This window comes from Callithrix jacchus, chromosome 7 (assembly GCF_049354715.1).
Source record: "Callithrix jacchus isolate 240 chromosome 7, calJac240_pri, whole genome shotgun sequence".
Taxonomy (NCBI): Eukaryota; Metazoa; Chordata; class Mammalia; order Primates; family Cebidae; genus Callithrix; species Callithrix jacchus.
The window spans coordinates 13,010,599-13,027,151 of record NC_133508.1 but is presented as its reverse complement, the minus strand read 5'-3'; the positions used below and the strand labels follow the sequence as shown (position 1 = coordinate 13,027,151).

The window sequence follows — 16,553 nt, the reverse complement described above, 5'->3', positions numbered from 1 at the left end:
CTATTATCCAAAATATACCAAGAACTCAACAATAAGAAAATGAACAACTTGATTAAAAAATGGGCAAAAGACCTGAACAAACACTTCACCAAAGAAGAGACAACTATGGTAAATAAACATATGAAAAGATGCTCCACATCATATATAAGGAAATGCAAATTAAACTAAGATACCAACACATACATGTGAGAGTGGCCATAATCCATACACTGACAATGCCAACTGCTGGCAAGGATGTGGAGCAACAGGAACTGTCACTCATTGCCTGTAGGAATGCAAAATGGCATAGCCACAGCTTTGAAAAACAGTGTGGCAGTTGCCTGCAAAGCTAAACGTGCTTTTACCATATAATCTACCAATCACACTTGTTAGTATTTGCCCAAATAAATTGAAAACTTGTCCACATGGAAACCTGCACATACATGTTTATAACAGCTTTATTCATAATTGCCAAAACTTGGAACCAACAAAGATGTCCTTCAGTAAGTGCCTGAATAAACAAACCTGTACATCTACACAGTGGAATATTATTAAGCAAAAAAAGCTTGGAATGTGGCTTTTGTTGAAGGGAAAAAAAACAAATGAGCTATGAAGCCATTAAAAGACATAGAGGAAACTCAAATACATAGTACTAAGTGAAAGAAACTAATCTCAAAAGACAACTTACTGTATGAATCCAACTATATGACATTCTGGAAAAGGCAAAACTATAGAGACAGCAAAACGTTCAGTGATTGACAGGGGTTGGAAAGTGGGGAAGGTTGAAAAGGCAGAGCATAGAGGATGTTTAGGGCAATGAAACTACTCTGTGTGTTACTATAATGGTAGACACAGGCCATTACACACTTGTCAAAACTCACTGAATATACAACAGCAAGAATGGACCCTAATGTAAATTATAAACTATGGGTGACAGTGACCAGTCAATGTTGGTTCATCCATTGTAAAAAATGTACCACTCTAGTGAGGAAGGCTGATAGTGGAGGAGGCTGTGCATTTGAAGAGGTGGGAATGTAGGAACTCTGTACTTTCCACTATGCCTTGCTATTAACTTGAAACTCCTCTAAAAATAAAGTGTATTTAAAAAAAAAAGATTGAGCTGTTGATATAAACCCAATGTCTACTTTCATGTCCAGGAATTTTTCTTTTAAAACCCATATTGAATAACCTGTGTCATCAGTGGTGATCTCTTTTTCACTGGAAAAGGCTAATACACCACTTCCTGGAAGAAAATATTTGTTAACAAATTCTTTTCCAGAACAATTATTTTTGTGGGTGTTCCTGTGACAAGTATACATAAAAATCAGAATATGCAGCAATATCTTGATACTCTAAAAACACAATACAAAAAAAGTTAAGAAAATTATTTCTAAATTTGATCTAAGCCAAAATGTGGAGAAGCAATAGGGAAGAAAATTATTTCTGTATAATGAGATTATAGGTTTCTCATAACTCCTCTAGAGTTTTCAGTATTTTCCAACTTCTATAATGGAGATATATAGATATATAAGTAGATATCTAGATACATAATCATTGGATATATATTTATATATATAATGAATAAACAGATACCATTTAAAAAGATATATTTATGTATTTTATATATTTATATAATATATACATGTTCATATATATATCATGTTATCACCATTATGGATATAAAGAAAGACAGTAAAAATAATAAAACGATTGAAATAAAATATACCAAAATGGAAACAGTAATTTAAATGTGGCTAGCTGTATGTGATTAAACACTATTTTTTTAGATCTATTTTTCTTTGTTTTCTAGAGGTTTTATAATGAATCTATATTTTTATATTTAAAAACCTAATTTTTTTAAACAAATAAAAATTCAACAACACTATCTTTAGAACATTTTTTAAATAAACTTGAGCATGAAGAAAATATTATGACTATGGTCGTGAGCATTTTGAAAGATTAACAGAAGCAGAAATAATGTGACATTTAGCTGATCTTTCAAGGGAAGCTAGACACATGACACTTTTAAAAAAGAAAATAGTAACTAGTGTTGAAACATTGTATTTCTAGTATGATTCAGAAGTGAAGTGCCAACTTCTTCTGCGGAAAATTCTAACATTACCAACCATAAGAAGGCACACACTTCAACAACAGAAGTGAAAAATATCTTGATTCATTTATTTAACACTGTTTTAGAGTTTAATCCCAAAAAGTCTATTTTGAAAAAAAGGAAAATCTTACTCATGTATACTATCCTTTGCAGTGAACTGGCCAAATAAGTCTATCCAAGGTATGTTGAATACTGAGCATGCTGGAAACATTTTTATTTTCATCATCTCTAATCCCTACAACAATAGTGCAAGGAAAGGTTTAACATCTTCTTTTTACAGATAGGAAAACTGAGGCTCAAAGAGGTATAGTAGCTCATTTAACATCACACATCTAATACGTGGTGGAGGTGAAACCTACACTTACATCTGTCAGACCTTAAAGCCTGTGTTCTGCTTTCTACCTCTCTGCCTCAGTCCTACAATTGGGATCTTTGCCATGATGACTCACCAGTTCACGAGGCACTTTTCACAAAGTTTGTGACTCAGACATTATCACTCAGCAAGATACCTCAAATAATTTACAAAATGTGACTTGAAAAGCAGGTTATAATTCCAAAAGCAAAAATCCAACCACAAAAGATAAAGACTTGATCAGTAGAGCTTTACAGAAGAAAGTAATGTAGGGAGTAAGGGCACTTTCAGAAATGTCTGGAATCAGAGGAGTCAATGTATCACCTGTTAGAAATTGTACTTGCTTGGTAGCAAAATTTCTTGTGTGTTCACTTAAAATAATATTCTTATTGTTTTAAAACCAACACATAGTCAGAGGGTGACTTGGACATTTATTTTTTATTATCTTTGCCTTCTTGTTCCAAGAATAAATTTCTTCTAAATTCTAATTGTTATTATTATAACTTACCCAAGTGCAGCAGATTTTGCTTTTAAGGGTAAAACTACACTTAAGTAGTTTTTTCTGGATTATCAAAACAGACCCTAAAGAAGTGAGTTCCTAAAGAAGAGGAACTTTGCTTATGTCTGTATCTCACTTGTGTTAAACAGAGTAAATGGCACAAATTAGCAAATGATGCACTGAAGAATCATAGAACAAAAGACTTTGCAAAGAACTAAGTTTCAGATTCAGGGTGACCCTAAAAAGCTAGTGTACCAGAGGATGGTATGCCTTCTGCAATCACAAAAGCAGCCTTCAGTCTTGGTCTGGACTGTAAGAAGCGCTCCTTGAGACCTGGGATTTTATCCTAACACTGCCAGTAACAGGTTAAATCAGAAATGGTTCACTTCCCTGAGCTTTCGAATTCTGGTTTCCAAATCAGCCCAATGAGAAACTGAAGAGAAGGAAAGAGAAAAAAAGAGAGGCTTAGAGATCCCTTCTGCCTGCACAATGCCATGATTTGGACACACGGTTTGGGCAACCATGGCCCATCCACCAATTCCTGCCTGTGGTCTCTTATCATACAACTCATGAGCCACGAATGGTTTCGACCTTTTAAAATGGCTGAAAGAATTCAGAAGAGTAATAATATTTTGGGATATGTAAAAATTTATATAAAATGCAATTTTCAGTGCTCATAAAAGTACTTTGGGACTCAGCCCCACTCCGGTATTACCTATTTCTATGGCTGCATTCACACCACAACCGCAGAGATGATTAGCTGTGACAGAGACCATATGGGTTGCCAAGCCTAAAATATTTACTACCTAGACCTTTCCAGAAAAAAAAAAGATTGCTGATCTTTTACACATACAATCAAGCAAGTGATCACCTGGGAAAATTAAAATCTGTGTCTAGGACAAAGGGGGCCTATATAAACTAGGGAACAATCTTCCTCACTACTTATGCAAGAACATTCACCCTTGAGAGAGCAGGCTACATGGCTTGGCAGCATTACTGCCCACCTGTCCAGACTTCCCCTCACCTGTGCCCTATAAGTGACCAGCATTTCTAGGCATCATGGAGCAGCGGGGTGCATTATCATGGCTGGCCCCACATCTTCCCTTCCTCCTGCTTCTTCACATTCTATTTTCTGAGTGGTTGTCAGAGGAACGCTGAATTCTGCTGTCGTTTTTTCAGACACAGGAGCCACTTACGACAGTCTTGGTACCATGTAGCATTCCAAGCTCCTATCTCAGCACCACAGCTGCCTGCTCCTCACTTAGTCCAGACGAGCTTGCCACAGTGCACTTGCCCTTTAATCGCTCTCTCTCTTCTTGCCTCCCCCTCCTCTCCCTCTCTCTCTCCCTGGCTCTTTCTGTCACACAAGTGTGTGCACAACACAAGTTCCAATTGGATAAAAGAAGAAAGACTTTTTAAGTTTCTTTCTAGGCCTAATAGAAAATTCATTTTTTACAAAAACAGAGCTGTTTTTGTCCATTGTAAAAGTGTGGGTGTCCTTCCCTTTAGAGAGTAACAATCGTTTTCTACATGGCCTTCTCTGACACATTGCATGTTGTACATGTGTGTGTGTGCACATGGGCATGTGTGTCTGTGCATATGAGTGTGAGAGTATGTGTGTGTAGCAGGGAAAAAGGAGATGAAGGAGAGTGTGTATGTGCATGTGTGTTCATATGAGTGTGTGTGCATGCATGTGCATGTGTGTATGTGCATTTGAGAATGTGTGTGTGCATATGTGTGTGTTTGTGTGTATAGCAAGGGAAGAAGGAAATGTAGGAGAGTGCTAAGGAGAGAACACCTCATAATAGTCAAATAAAAGATATCATATCAACATCATATCTTGTTAAGATACAGGATTCCCAAGGAAGTCACCTTCAAGCTGGGAGCCTGGAGTGTGAGGAGAGTGGGTGTTCTTCTCTGACAACTTATTCATGGTCTAAGACAATTTTATGATCAAAAACATATTTGAATAAAGGTGCATGGAAAAAAAGTACATGAAGAGAATATAGCAAAATGTTAACAATGGTTGTCTTTGGGTGGGAGGAAGAGGAGGCAAACTGTGGGTGATCTGTTTCTTTTAGTTCAACCATTCTGCATTCCTCACTTTTAAATTTTGGATATTAAGCTGGAGATAAAGGACATGAATATAAAGACGAATTCACTGAATGTAGCAACAAATGCTGAGTTAGCCAAAGATGTATGGCTACCTTCCACATCTAATTATCTGAGGGCAAATCAGAAAACACCACTTTCGAGAATTTTTTTTTTCTTTTTTTTTTTTGAGACGGAGTTTCGCACTTGTTACCCAAGCTGGAGTGCAATGGTGCAATCTCGGCTCACCGCAACCTCTGCCTCCTGGGTTCAGGCAATTCTCCCGCCTCAGCCTCCTGAGTAGCTGGGATTACAGGCACGCGCCACCATGCCCAGCTAATTTTTTGTATTTTTAGCAGAGACGGGGTTTCACCATGTTGACCAGGATGGTCTCGATCTCCTGATCTTGTGATCCACCCACCTCAGCCTCCCAAAGTGCTGGGATTACAGGCTTGAGCCACCGCACCGAACCAGAAATTTTTTTTAAATGTGTTTTACGTTATTTTCCCTTTCAGCCTAAGGACTAAAAATTGAACACAACTGGATCTGCCCCATTGCCTCAAAGATTCTTAGACTAGTTCAGGATCCATTGTCTGGACATTCCTGCTTTTTAGACAGAAAACAGGGCTAAGTTCCTATTGACTTCCAAGTACACAGACCCACAGATTTGTCACAGTATCCTCTCTCTCTCACTCTGTCTCTATCTCGGTCTCTCTTTCTTTTTCTCTCTCTTCCGTCACATCAACCCCAAATCAAAATGCATATATAAAAATATGATTAACTGAAACATGGAATAGGGTTTTACTGTAAGAGAAATACACAGACTTCAGCTAAGATGTTTAGTTGAATAAATGCATATACCTTCACTCCATCATTAAACCACATTAACACAAGATGATTAAAAATAAACCAACAAAGATAAAAAGAAAATAAAGACAATACCTTCAGCATATAGGAAACTGGCAAGCAGAAGCCATCAGTGGCACCTGACAGTACACCCAGGGATGCTAAATCCCAAGCCAGCAGCAAGGATCCCCAAGAGTTCAAGAGTTGGCAGCATAACTTACCTAGGGAATTTATGTTTCAGTAGTAGGTAGATCCCAGATCATCTCCCTAGACTGGGTGACTGCATCCCACTGTGGTGGCAGGCTGGAGGTTTCCTCTCTATAGGGTAAAATTTGGTGTCTCTAGGCAGGAGCTCTCTAGACACAAGTGCTTAAGTGTACACACTGAACACTGAGATCATCCAGGTTTTCCTACCACTTAGTTCCAATAAGGGTGGCAGATACTTGGTCAGAAGGTAAGATGATTTTTCTCTAAAGAGAATCTCTTTAGAGAATTTCTCCAAGAAAAAAAGGTCTGACTCAGCAAGACCACCGCCCACAAAATGTTACAATCACAGAACTTCCATCAGCTTTTAGCTTTTCAGTGCTCCATTTTTTTTTAACAGACACAGACAGCTAAGGGTCACCAGGCACCTGAGCAAAGCTTCTAACATGAATGGCAGAGACCAGAGCAAGAAGACACATAAAAGCAGCCTGAATGAAAAGGACTGTGCTAGGAGATAAGACCTTCTGAAACCCATGTGAATGTTCTCAAAGAGATAAGTGTTACCATTCTCATGAAACAAGAACCAAATTTAAAGAAAAAGAAAACACTTAGAAATTGAAAATATGATGGCAAAACTTGTTAAAAATTCTTGTTATAATGGTAAGAAAACAAAATTGAGTAGATGACCCTTATGTCCTCCAGAAATAGCTACAAGAAAAAAGTTGAAATCCGGAAGAAAATTGAAACAGGTTCAACACTAAAATGATCAGAATTCTGAAAATAGAAATAGAGACAGACAGAGAGAGAGCGGAAGAACAGACACATGCAGCAAATAAAAGAGAGAGAGATAAACCCTAACACAGTAATTGCTGGAGACTTCAACACCCAACTTTCAGCACTGGACAGATCTTCCAGACAGAAAACCAACCAACCAACATTAAATTTAATCTGTACTACAGACCAAATGGAACTGATATTCAAGGAACATTTCATCCAATGACTGCAGAATACACATTCTTCAACTCAACACATCGATCATTCATAAGTATAGAAGATACCTTAGGTCACAAAGCAAATGCAATCACATTTGAAATCAGGACTAAGAAACTCATTCAAAACCATACACTTACATGGAAACTGAAAAACTTGCTCTGGAATGACTCCTGGGTAAATAATGACATTAAGGCAAAAATCAAGAGGTTTAAGAAGTTCTTTGAAACTAATGGGACAAAGATACAACTTACCAGAGTTTCTGGGATGCAGCTAGTCAAGTAGTGTTGAGAGAAATTTATAGTACCAAATGCTCACATCAAGAAGTGAGAACTCGGAACAGCTGCGGTGACTCACTCTTGTAATCCCAGCACTTTTGGAGGCCAAGGCGGGAAGATTACAAGATCAGGAGTTTGAGACCAGCCTGACCAACATGGTGAAACCCCATTCTACTAAAAATAAAAAAATTAGCTGGTGTTGTGGCACATACCTGTAATCCCAGGTACTCAGGAGGCTGAGGCAGGAGAACTGCTTGAACCCAGGAGATAAAGGTTGCAGTGAGCCGATATCACACCACTGCACTCCAGCCTGGTTGAGAGAACAACACTCCATCTCAAAAAAAAAAAAAAATTGAATCTCAAGTTAACTACACAACATCACAATTAAAAAAACTAGAAATCCAAGAGCAAAGAACACCCTCAAAGCTATGCTGAATGGGAGCAGGGAGAGAGGGCATCTTTGTCTTCTGCCAGTTTTTAAGGGGAATGCTTCCAGCTTTTGTCCATTCAGTATGATGCTGGCTGTGGGTTTGTCACATGTGGCTCTTATTATTTTGAGGTATGTTCCTTCAATACCTAGTTTATTGAGAGTGTTTAACACAAATGAAAGTTGAATTTTATCAAAAGCTTTTTTTGCATTCATTGAGATAATCATGTGGGTTAAAAGCTCCCCTATGTTTTCAGAAAAGTTTTTTAAAAAACAGTATTTGGTAACACTCTACAAGATGGGTTTTCCCGAAGCCGCCAGTTCTTTTAGAACCCATCAGATTGAAGCTGCTCCAACCAGTTCTGCAAGTGATGGATTTAAGGCAAATCTTGTGTTTAAGGAGATTGAGAAGAAACTTGAAGAGGAAAGGGAACAGTTTGTGAAAAAAATAGGTGGTATTTTTGCCTTCAAGGTGAAAGATGGCCCTGGGGGTAAAGAGGCCATCTTAATGGTGGATGTGAAGAATGACAAAGGATCAGTGCTTCCCAACTCAGATAAAAAGGCTGACTGCACAATCACAATGGCTGATTCAGACTTACTGGCTTTAATGACTGGTAGAATGAATCATCAGTCGGCCTTCCTTCAAGGCAAATTGAAAATCACTGGCAACATGGGTCTGGCTATGAAGTTACAAAATCTTCAGCTTCAACCAGGCAAAGCTAAGCTGTGAAGAATTCCCTTTGATTGCTGGCTACCTGGGCGCCAGGCATGCTCAACCTGACGGCTCCATTTTCCTTTTTCTTTATCAACCACAATTACAGTAAGAAACAGACAACATGCATTGGCAAAGTAGAAAACCTATATGCATAAGAAGATTAGGGTGGGTGGCCAGCTTCTTCACAAGCTATGTAAACATCTCACCTGGTCCAACCCATATTTAAACCCTACGTAAATCAGACAACACCTCGTCAAGCAAGTCTATAAAACGCCATGCAGTTCACCACAAAACCAGAAAACATACGCAGAAGCCACTCTCTCTCTGCAGGAGAGAGAGATGTTCTCTTTTCTCCTTTTGCCTGTCAAACCTCCATTCTTAACCTCACTCCATGTGTATTCACGTCCTTAATTTCCTTGAAATGAGGCAACGTACCTCGGGTATTACCTCAGATGAACAATGCTGCTTCATCATAGTTCTGTTTTTTTCAGGTTGTAGGACAAACGGCCCCTTCCTTCTGCAACCTGAGCGCGACCTTACTCAGGCCTCCTTCCAGCAGAATCACAGAGCCAAATAAAACCCCTTAAGTCTTCTTTTAAACGGGCAGCCAATCCAAAGAAAGCAGCATGATCAGTTTCAGGTGGCCTGGGGTGGGGGCAGTGCTACTCTGGCTTCTCCGTGCTCAGCCCCTCTCAGTTCAAAAGCCCACCACGTGGAGCAAATGAACACCTGCTCATCTGAGTTTTAAAAAAAAAATGGGATGAAAAGCGCTGTCTTCATGCTTATTTCTCGGGCAGAGGGGAGGTCACAAAACACTAATTTCTGAGCAGCGAACCAGAGTTTTACTGATCTCTTCTGTTACTTACTCATGTTTACCCAGAGAAACCACATCACAACTCTGAGTCTCCTCTGGGAAGAGAAGGAATAGGATTCATGATTCTCTCAGCCCCCTTTCCACAGTAGAGTTCTGACTCCACTTCTAAAATACTTTTCTGCAAGCCTCTGTACCTCATAAATGTTTTACTATACTCGAGACAGCAAAGGGAAGCACAGATTAGCTACTGTTTTCAGAACAGTGGAAACATGCTGTCTTCTCCAAGTTTGGCATTGGAGTCAAAGATCAAGCACCAAACAGTAGTTGTCAAGAATCCTCTCATTTACAATCAAATTCTAGACTTTGCAAAGTGTGTGGGCAAGAACCAGTTTTGCCAGAATAGATTATTATCTACCTCTTACCTTTATAGGACAGGACTAAAAATTCTCTCTTTTAAGACAGAGTCTTGCTCTGTCACCCAGGCTGGAGTGCAGTGGCATGATCTCGGCTCACTACAACTTCTGCCTCTCAGGTTGAAGTGATTTTCCTGCCTCAGCCTCCTGAGTAGCTGAGATTACATGGGCCCACCACTACACCCGGCTAATTTTTGAATTTTTAGTAGAGACAGGGTTTCCCCATGTTTGCCAGGCTAGTCTCCAAAGCCTGACCTTATGACCATATGATCTGCCTACCTGAGCCGCCCAAAGTACTGGGATTACAGATGTGAGCCACCACGCTGGGCTTTTTTTTTTTTTTAATTACACTGAAGACTTTTGAAAGTGTTGTGTGCTGTATAAACTCCCTCCTCACCCAATTCTCATGGATGGGAAAATGCTTCTGCTTCATTTTAAAGCTAATGAGCTGCCTGAACAGGAACTTCTAATTAACCATTCAAACTGATTAGCTCACGTCCCTGAAGGCTGGAGAACTCGGGAACTGCTATCCCATCTGAATAAAATCCAAAGGCAAAAGGCTGTGGCCAAGTTGGAATAATGGGGCAGACAGAAGTGATAAAGATTGGAGCTGGAATTGGCCGTACTTCAAGTTAAGCCAAAGAAAGGTGTATGCGTGTTTTCTATGGGCCAAATAGGAATTCCATAACAGAGAAAACCATTGATTTTAAGGAAGACTCTGCCCTGAAAAGCTTCCTGCCAGGGGTGAGGAAGAGGCTGCCCGGGACCCCCAGAGGCAGGTGGTAGGAGGGCTCTTAGTGGCTTCACAGAAAATGTATTACCAGAGGTAGTGAACTGCTGTCAGAGATCCCTACCAGGAGAATTTCTCAGGAACCCATGAGAAAGGGCCAAAAACTGCATGCCTGCTCCTAAAATGTGACACCATAATACAACTGAACTATTCAATAAGGCCCTATCTGTTCCTCTTTCTCTCCTTTCTCCCTGCCCCTAGCCAACCCTAGAAGAACCAGAAACCACTGCTAAGGAGTGAGGATGGATGGTCATAACCAAACACACTGCCCTTGTTTCCCTTCCCACTGTGGGTTTCTCAGGCTGAGGCTGTCACAGAGGAGGAGGGATGAAAACGGTATTGGTTGATATTTTATTATAAACATTTATGAACGTAGAGCAAAGTTGAAAAAACTTTACAGTGAACACTTTAACTGTATCTTCACCAACTTAGAGTCTTGTTTTATCTCATATCTATCCATAGATCCATCTTTCTATCCATCCACTAATCCATCTTAGTTTTTAGGCATTTTAAAGTAAATTGCAGACATCAGTAAACTCCGTGCGCATTAACTAGAATTTGGTATCTTTTTTTCCTTTTGGTGTAAAGTTTACAAATGATGAAATGCAAAAATTTTAAGTATGTATTTACCGAATTTTGACAAAAGTATACATATGTGTAACCCAAAACTCTATCAAAAAAAGAACATTACTATAATCCCTGATATGGTTTGGCTGTGTCCTGACCAAAATCTCTTCTAGAATTGTAGCTCCCAGAATTCCCACGTGTTGTGGGAGGGACCTGGTGGGAGAGAATTAAATCATGGTGTCAGTTTCCCCCATACATTCTTGTGATAGTGAATAAGTCTCACAAGAGCTGATGGTTTTATAAGAGGAAAGCCCTTTTGCTTGTTTCTCATTTCTCTGTCTGCCACCATGTAAGATGTCCATTTTACTTTCTGCCTTGATTATGAGGCCTCCCCAGCCAGGTGCAACTGCGAGTCCATTAAACCTTTTTTTTAATAAAGTGCCCAGTATCAGGTATGTCTTTATCAGCAGTGGGAAAACAGACTAATACAATCCCAGAAAGTTTCCTCATGACCTGTCTCAGTCTCCAGCTCTGTACCCTTGGATTTTTTCCATTGTAGACTGTTTGCCAACTTTAGATATTCCACATAAATTGAATCATATTGTGATAACCTTATATATAAGGCTTCCTTCAGTCCACAAAATGATTTTTATATTTATCAATCAGGTTACACATATCAGTAACTCTTTCATTTTTATTGCTGAGTAGTATTTTATGCTATGAATTAACATAGTTTGCTACCTGATCTATTTGTGGTCACCAGGAGTATTTCCAACTTTTGATTATTATGAATAAAGCTATTGTGTTCTTCTATAAGTATTTTTATTAACATGTATTTTCACTAATTGGGGTAAATTCCTAAATCAGAAATCTATTATAGATGAGATGTATATTCATTCTATAAGAAAATTCCGGAAATTTGACAAAGTAGTTGTACTATTTTATAGTCCCATTAGCAATAGTTATACTTGTGCTGTATTCTTGCCAACATTTGGCAGTCTTTCCAAACTTAGTCATTTTGTGGGGTGTGTAGTGGTATCTCACTGTGGTTTTAATTTGCATTTCCTTGATGCTTCTTGGTATGAAGCATTTTGTCCCACTTGTATATTATCTTTGCAAAGTGGCTCCTCAAATATTTTCCCCTTCTAAAGGGTGTTTGTTATTATTATTTTTTTTTTTTAGTTGCTCTGTCATCCAGGCTGGAATGCAATTGTGCAATCTTGGCTCACTACAGCCTCTGCTTCCTGGGCTTAAGCGATCCTCCCACCTCAGTCTCACAATTAGCTGATACCAGGCTAACTTTTTGTATTTTTAATAGCCACCATACAAGTCTAATTTTTTTTGTATTTATACTAGTGTCGGGGTCTCACCATGTTGCCCAGACTGGTCTCAAACTCCTGGGCTTAAGCGATTCACCCTCCTTGGCCTCCCAAAGTGCTAGCATTACAGGTGTGAGCCACTGTGCCCAGCTTTTTTATTTCCAGGTTATAAAACTGCTTTATATATTCTGGAAATCAGGCTTTTGTCTGAAAATAGATTTATGAACATTTTCTGTCAGGCTGTGGCTTGCATACTCATTTGCTTAATGTATCTTTTAATTTTTCTAGGCACTTTTTCTGCAAAATGTATGTCAGTTTTTATTGTATTTTTCAAAGAATTTGTTCATTTCATCTAAGTTGCAGAATTTGTCACCATGACATTGTTTATGATAGTCTCTTATTATTCTTTTCATGTCTGCAGGATCCGCAGTGATAATTTCACTTCTCTTTCACTTCTGATATTGATACTGACCATTTGTGTTTCCTCTCTTTTTTTTCATGATCAGAATAGCTCAAGGTTTATTAGTGTTGATATTTTAAAATGGCCAGCTTCTTTGCTTTATTAGTTTTCTCTATAATTTTGTCTGTCTTCAATTTGGTGTATCTCTGCACTTTTATCTTTATTGCTTCCTTCTTACTACTTCCTTGGAGTTTTCTTTGCTCTGTGTGTGTGTGTGTGTGTGTTTTCAATCTTCTTTAGGTGAAGCTTTATGTCATTGATTTTAGACCTTCCCCTTTTTTTTCTACTGCAGTATAAGCATGTACAGCTATACTTCCCTCTGGGAACTCCCATAGCTGTAATTCATAAATGTTGACATGTTTTATTTTGATTATCCCTTGGAATAAATATTTTCTATTCTACCTTTTGATTTCTTCTTGGGATTGTGGATTATATTTAATCTCCAAGTACTTGGAGCTTTCCTAGTTCTCTTATTGTTAATTTCTGTTTTAATCCTATTGTGGTCAGGTAACATACACTGCATGAATTCAATTTGATTTAATCTATTGAGTGTTGTTTTATAATCTAGCATGTGACCTATCCTAGTGAACACTACATGACTTGAAACATATATGTATTCTGTGGTTATTGGGTGTAGTCTTCCATAGGTTTGTTCAAGACGGTGGAGAGTGTGGTTAAGATCATCTGCATCTTGACTAAGATTTTGTCTAGTTTATCTATCAATTGCTTGGGAGATGGGTATTAAAATCACCAATAAAAATTGTGGATTGTTTATTTATTCCTTTAGTTCAATTTTGTTTTGTGCAAATTAATGCACAAATTTTTTTAATCCATCTTTTTGATGAAATGACTCTTCTGTAATCACGAAATATCTCTCTTTATCTTTGGAAATACTCTTGACTTTAGCATATTTTATTTGATATTAATGTAGCATCTTTAGACTTCCATTACTGACTGTTTGCATAGTATATCTTTTTAAATGTACTTATTTAGGTTCAGGTACAGTGGCTCACACGGGTAATCCCAGCCCTTTGGGAGGCCGAGGCAGGCAGATCACTTGAGGTGAGGAGTGTGAGACCAGCCTGTCCAATGCAGTGAAACCTCATCTCTACTAAAAATACCCCCACAATTAGCTAGGTGTGGTGACAGTTTCCTGTAATCCTGGCTACTCAAAAGGCTGAGGCAGAAGAATTGCTTGAACCTGGGAGGTGGAGTTTACAGTGAGCAGAGATTGCACCACTGTACTCTGGCCTGGGAGATAGAGTGAGACACTGTCTCAAAAAAAAAAATTAAATGTACTTATTTAGACCTACCTATATTTGTCTTTTTTTTTTTTTTTCCTATTTAAAGTGTGTATTTTATATACAGCACTGGGTCTTGTGGTTTTTTTAATCGATTCTGGCAATCTCTGCACTTTAATTGGAGTATGTGGTATAATTCATTAACATTTAATGTTATTAAATATAGATTTATTAGTGGCTGAATGATGTAATTGGATTCAAGCTTACAATTTAATAATTTATTATTTTGTGTTTTTCTGTTTGCATCCCCTTCCCCACTTTTTGTCCTGTTCCTTTTCTCCTGATGTCTTCTGGACACTTTAAATATTTTTAGAATTTTATTTTAAAGTATCCATTGACTTTTTAGATGTACTGGTTGAATATCCCTTATCTGAATTCCTTGAGATCAGAAGTGTTTTGGATTTTGAATTTTTTTAGATTTTGGAATATTTACATATAATAAAGAGATCTCTTAAAGATAGAACCAAAGTCTAAACACAAAATTCACCTATGTTTATATACACCTCATACACATAGGGCAAATGAAATTTTACATAATATTTTTAACAGTTTTGTGCATGAATCAAAGTTTGTATACATTGAACCACCAGAAAGCACACGTCACTATCTCAGCCATCCATGTGGATGGATTTCAGATCTTGGAACATTTTGGATTTCGGGTTTTATGGATTAGGAATGCTCAACCTATACCTGTTTTCATTGTTGATTATTTTATGTGTTAAAATATGTAAGGAAGGGTGAAGTTTTAAGCTGAATGAGATTTTTGAATTTTGAAATTAAACAGAATTTCTTTTCTTTTTTTTTTTTCGTTTTAAGTTTTAGGATATAGGTGCAGAATGTGTAGGTTTGTTACATAGGTATATGTGTATCATGGTGCTTTGCTGCACCTATCAACCCTTCATCAAAGTTTTAAGCCCCATATGCACTAGCCATTTGTCCTAATAATCTCCCCCCTCACGCTCCCCCGACCCCCGACTGGTCCTAGAGTGTGTTATTCCCTCCCTGTGTCCATGTGTTCTCATTGTTCAACTCCCGCTTATGAGAACATGCGGTGCTTGGTTATCTGCTCCTGTGTTAAACTAGACAGGATTTCTTAGCAGCTTAAATTACTCAGTGAAATAGGAAATATCAAAGATTCTATCCAATAGGTGGGTAAGAATGAGTCGACATAGCAGCTTTGAAGAAGTAAAGGGAAAAAGCAAACCATTTCTACTGCTCCCTGCCACAGCCAGTGCATTCAATGACCTTTTCTACTGTCCTTTTTATTATTTTTTCATTGTTCTTACAATCATCATTATTTTTCCCCAGATGAAAAAATAAAAGTGGTGGAACTGATAGTGAGAAAACAAAGACTGACAGCTGCCCCTACACCTGCATTTACCTGTTGAGAAATATAGTCAACATGATGATTTTCACACAGGGCTAGGAGGGCTTCTGCCTCTGTTATGTTTCCTGTTATGTTCTGGACAGAAAATAAATTTTTCTTTCCATGGGAACCTGTTAGAGATATTTGAGAACAATGGCAACTGTAAACCAAAACCTAATAGAAGTGGAAATATTGTTTTATTTCTCTCTTTTTTGCACTATTCCTTTTCTAAGAGCTGAGATAGGCAGAGAAAAAAGGAAAGAACTACTGACATGTGCAACAACATGGCTGAATATCAAAAACACTTTCTTGACTGAAAGAAACCTTACATATAACGTGATCACAATATGACTCCATTTCTATCAAACATTAAAATCTGTGCTGGAAAAATATCCAAGGGTATATTGGGGTTGGGGACCAAGAGGAAGCAAAATGGAACTTTCTAGTCTCTGCTGTGATCCAAACCCCATGCTATGGACTTTGTACACAGTATCTCATTTAATCCTCAAAATCACCCTAAGAGGTAGTTACTGTCACTTCCCCCACTTCATACAGAACATAAAGCTCAGAGAATCTAGGTATTGTGTTCTATACCTACTTAGAAGTCACCAATTCCTAAAGTACTTTAAAATGTTTTAAATAAAAATTAATAAACTAGGCAAAAAATAGCATGTAAATAGCATTTCTACAAATATCTCCTAAGACAATTTTCACATTGATGTCCAAAGACATTTACAAGAATGTTTTCCACAACATCGTTTAAAATAATAGAAAACTAGAAGCAACCTAAATGTCCATTATTGGAAGAGTTAGATTAGTTATCTTACTTCCGTATTATGCAATACTGTGCTGATGTTGATATATAATATTAATTTTTTTTAAATCACATTCACCTTCTTCTCATGGATCCAAGGACATATGTTAGAGAATATTAACTGCATTTGTGCATAAATGCAATCTACAAGTGGTTATATATTGGAAGAGGAAAAAGAGAAAAATAAAAGGGATCGTGAACTTTGTATATGCTTGGGT

General features: G+C 37.9%; 1 protein-coding gene and 1 pseudogene across 16 annotated transcripts in view; one reads left to right on the top strand and one right to left on the bottom strand.

Moving 5' to 3' along the window:
• Positions 1-16,553, bottom strand: part of LOC128928299 (uncharacterized) — a 204,857-nt gene that overhangs the window by 129,047 nt on the left and 59,257 nt on the right. For 5 of the 15 annotated variants that reach the window (XR_013519514.1, XM_078329467.1, XM_078329463.1 and 2 more), the window contains exon 3: positions 7,562-7,683. The exons of 6 other annotated variants lie outside the window; for them this stretch is intronic. Coding sequence is in view for 5 of the 9 variants with exons in the window: in XM_078329458.1 (XP_078185584.1) it covers positions 7,562-7,683 (122 nt within the window). In the remaining 4 variants the exon portion in view is untranslated. Of the gene's footprint in view, positions 1-7,561; positions 7,684-8,926; positions 15,071-16,553 lie in introns of those variants that run through there. 4 more of the 15 variants (XM_078329455.1, XM_078329457.1, XM_078329470.1 and 1 more) reach the window with 3 other exon arrangements.
• LOC100387013 (sterol carrier protein 2 pseudogene) lies at positions 8,062-8,519 on the top strand (annotated as a pseudogene). Its single transcript, XR_013519515.1, has one exon. The product of XR_013519515.1 is annotated as a sterol carrier protein 2 pseudogene (transcript).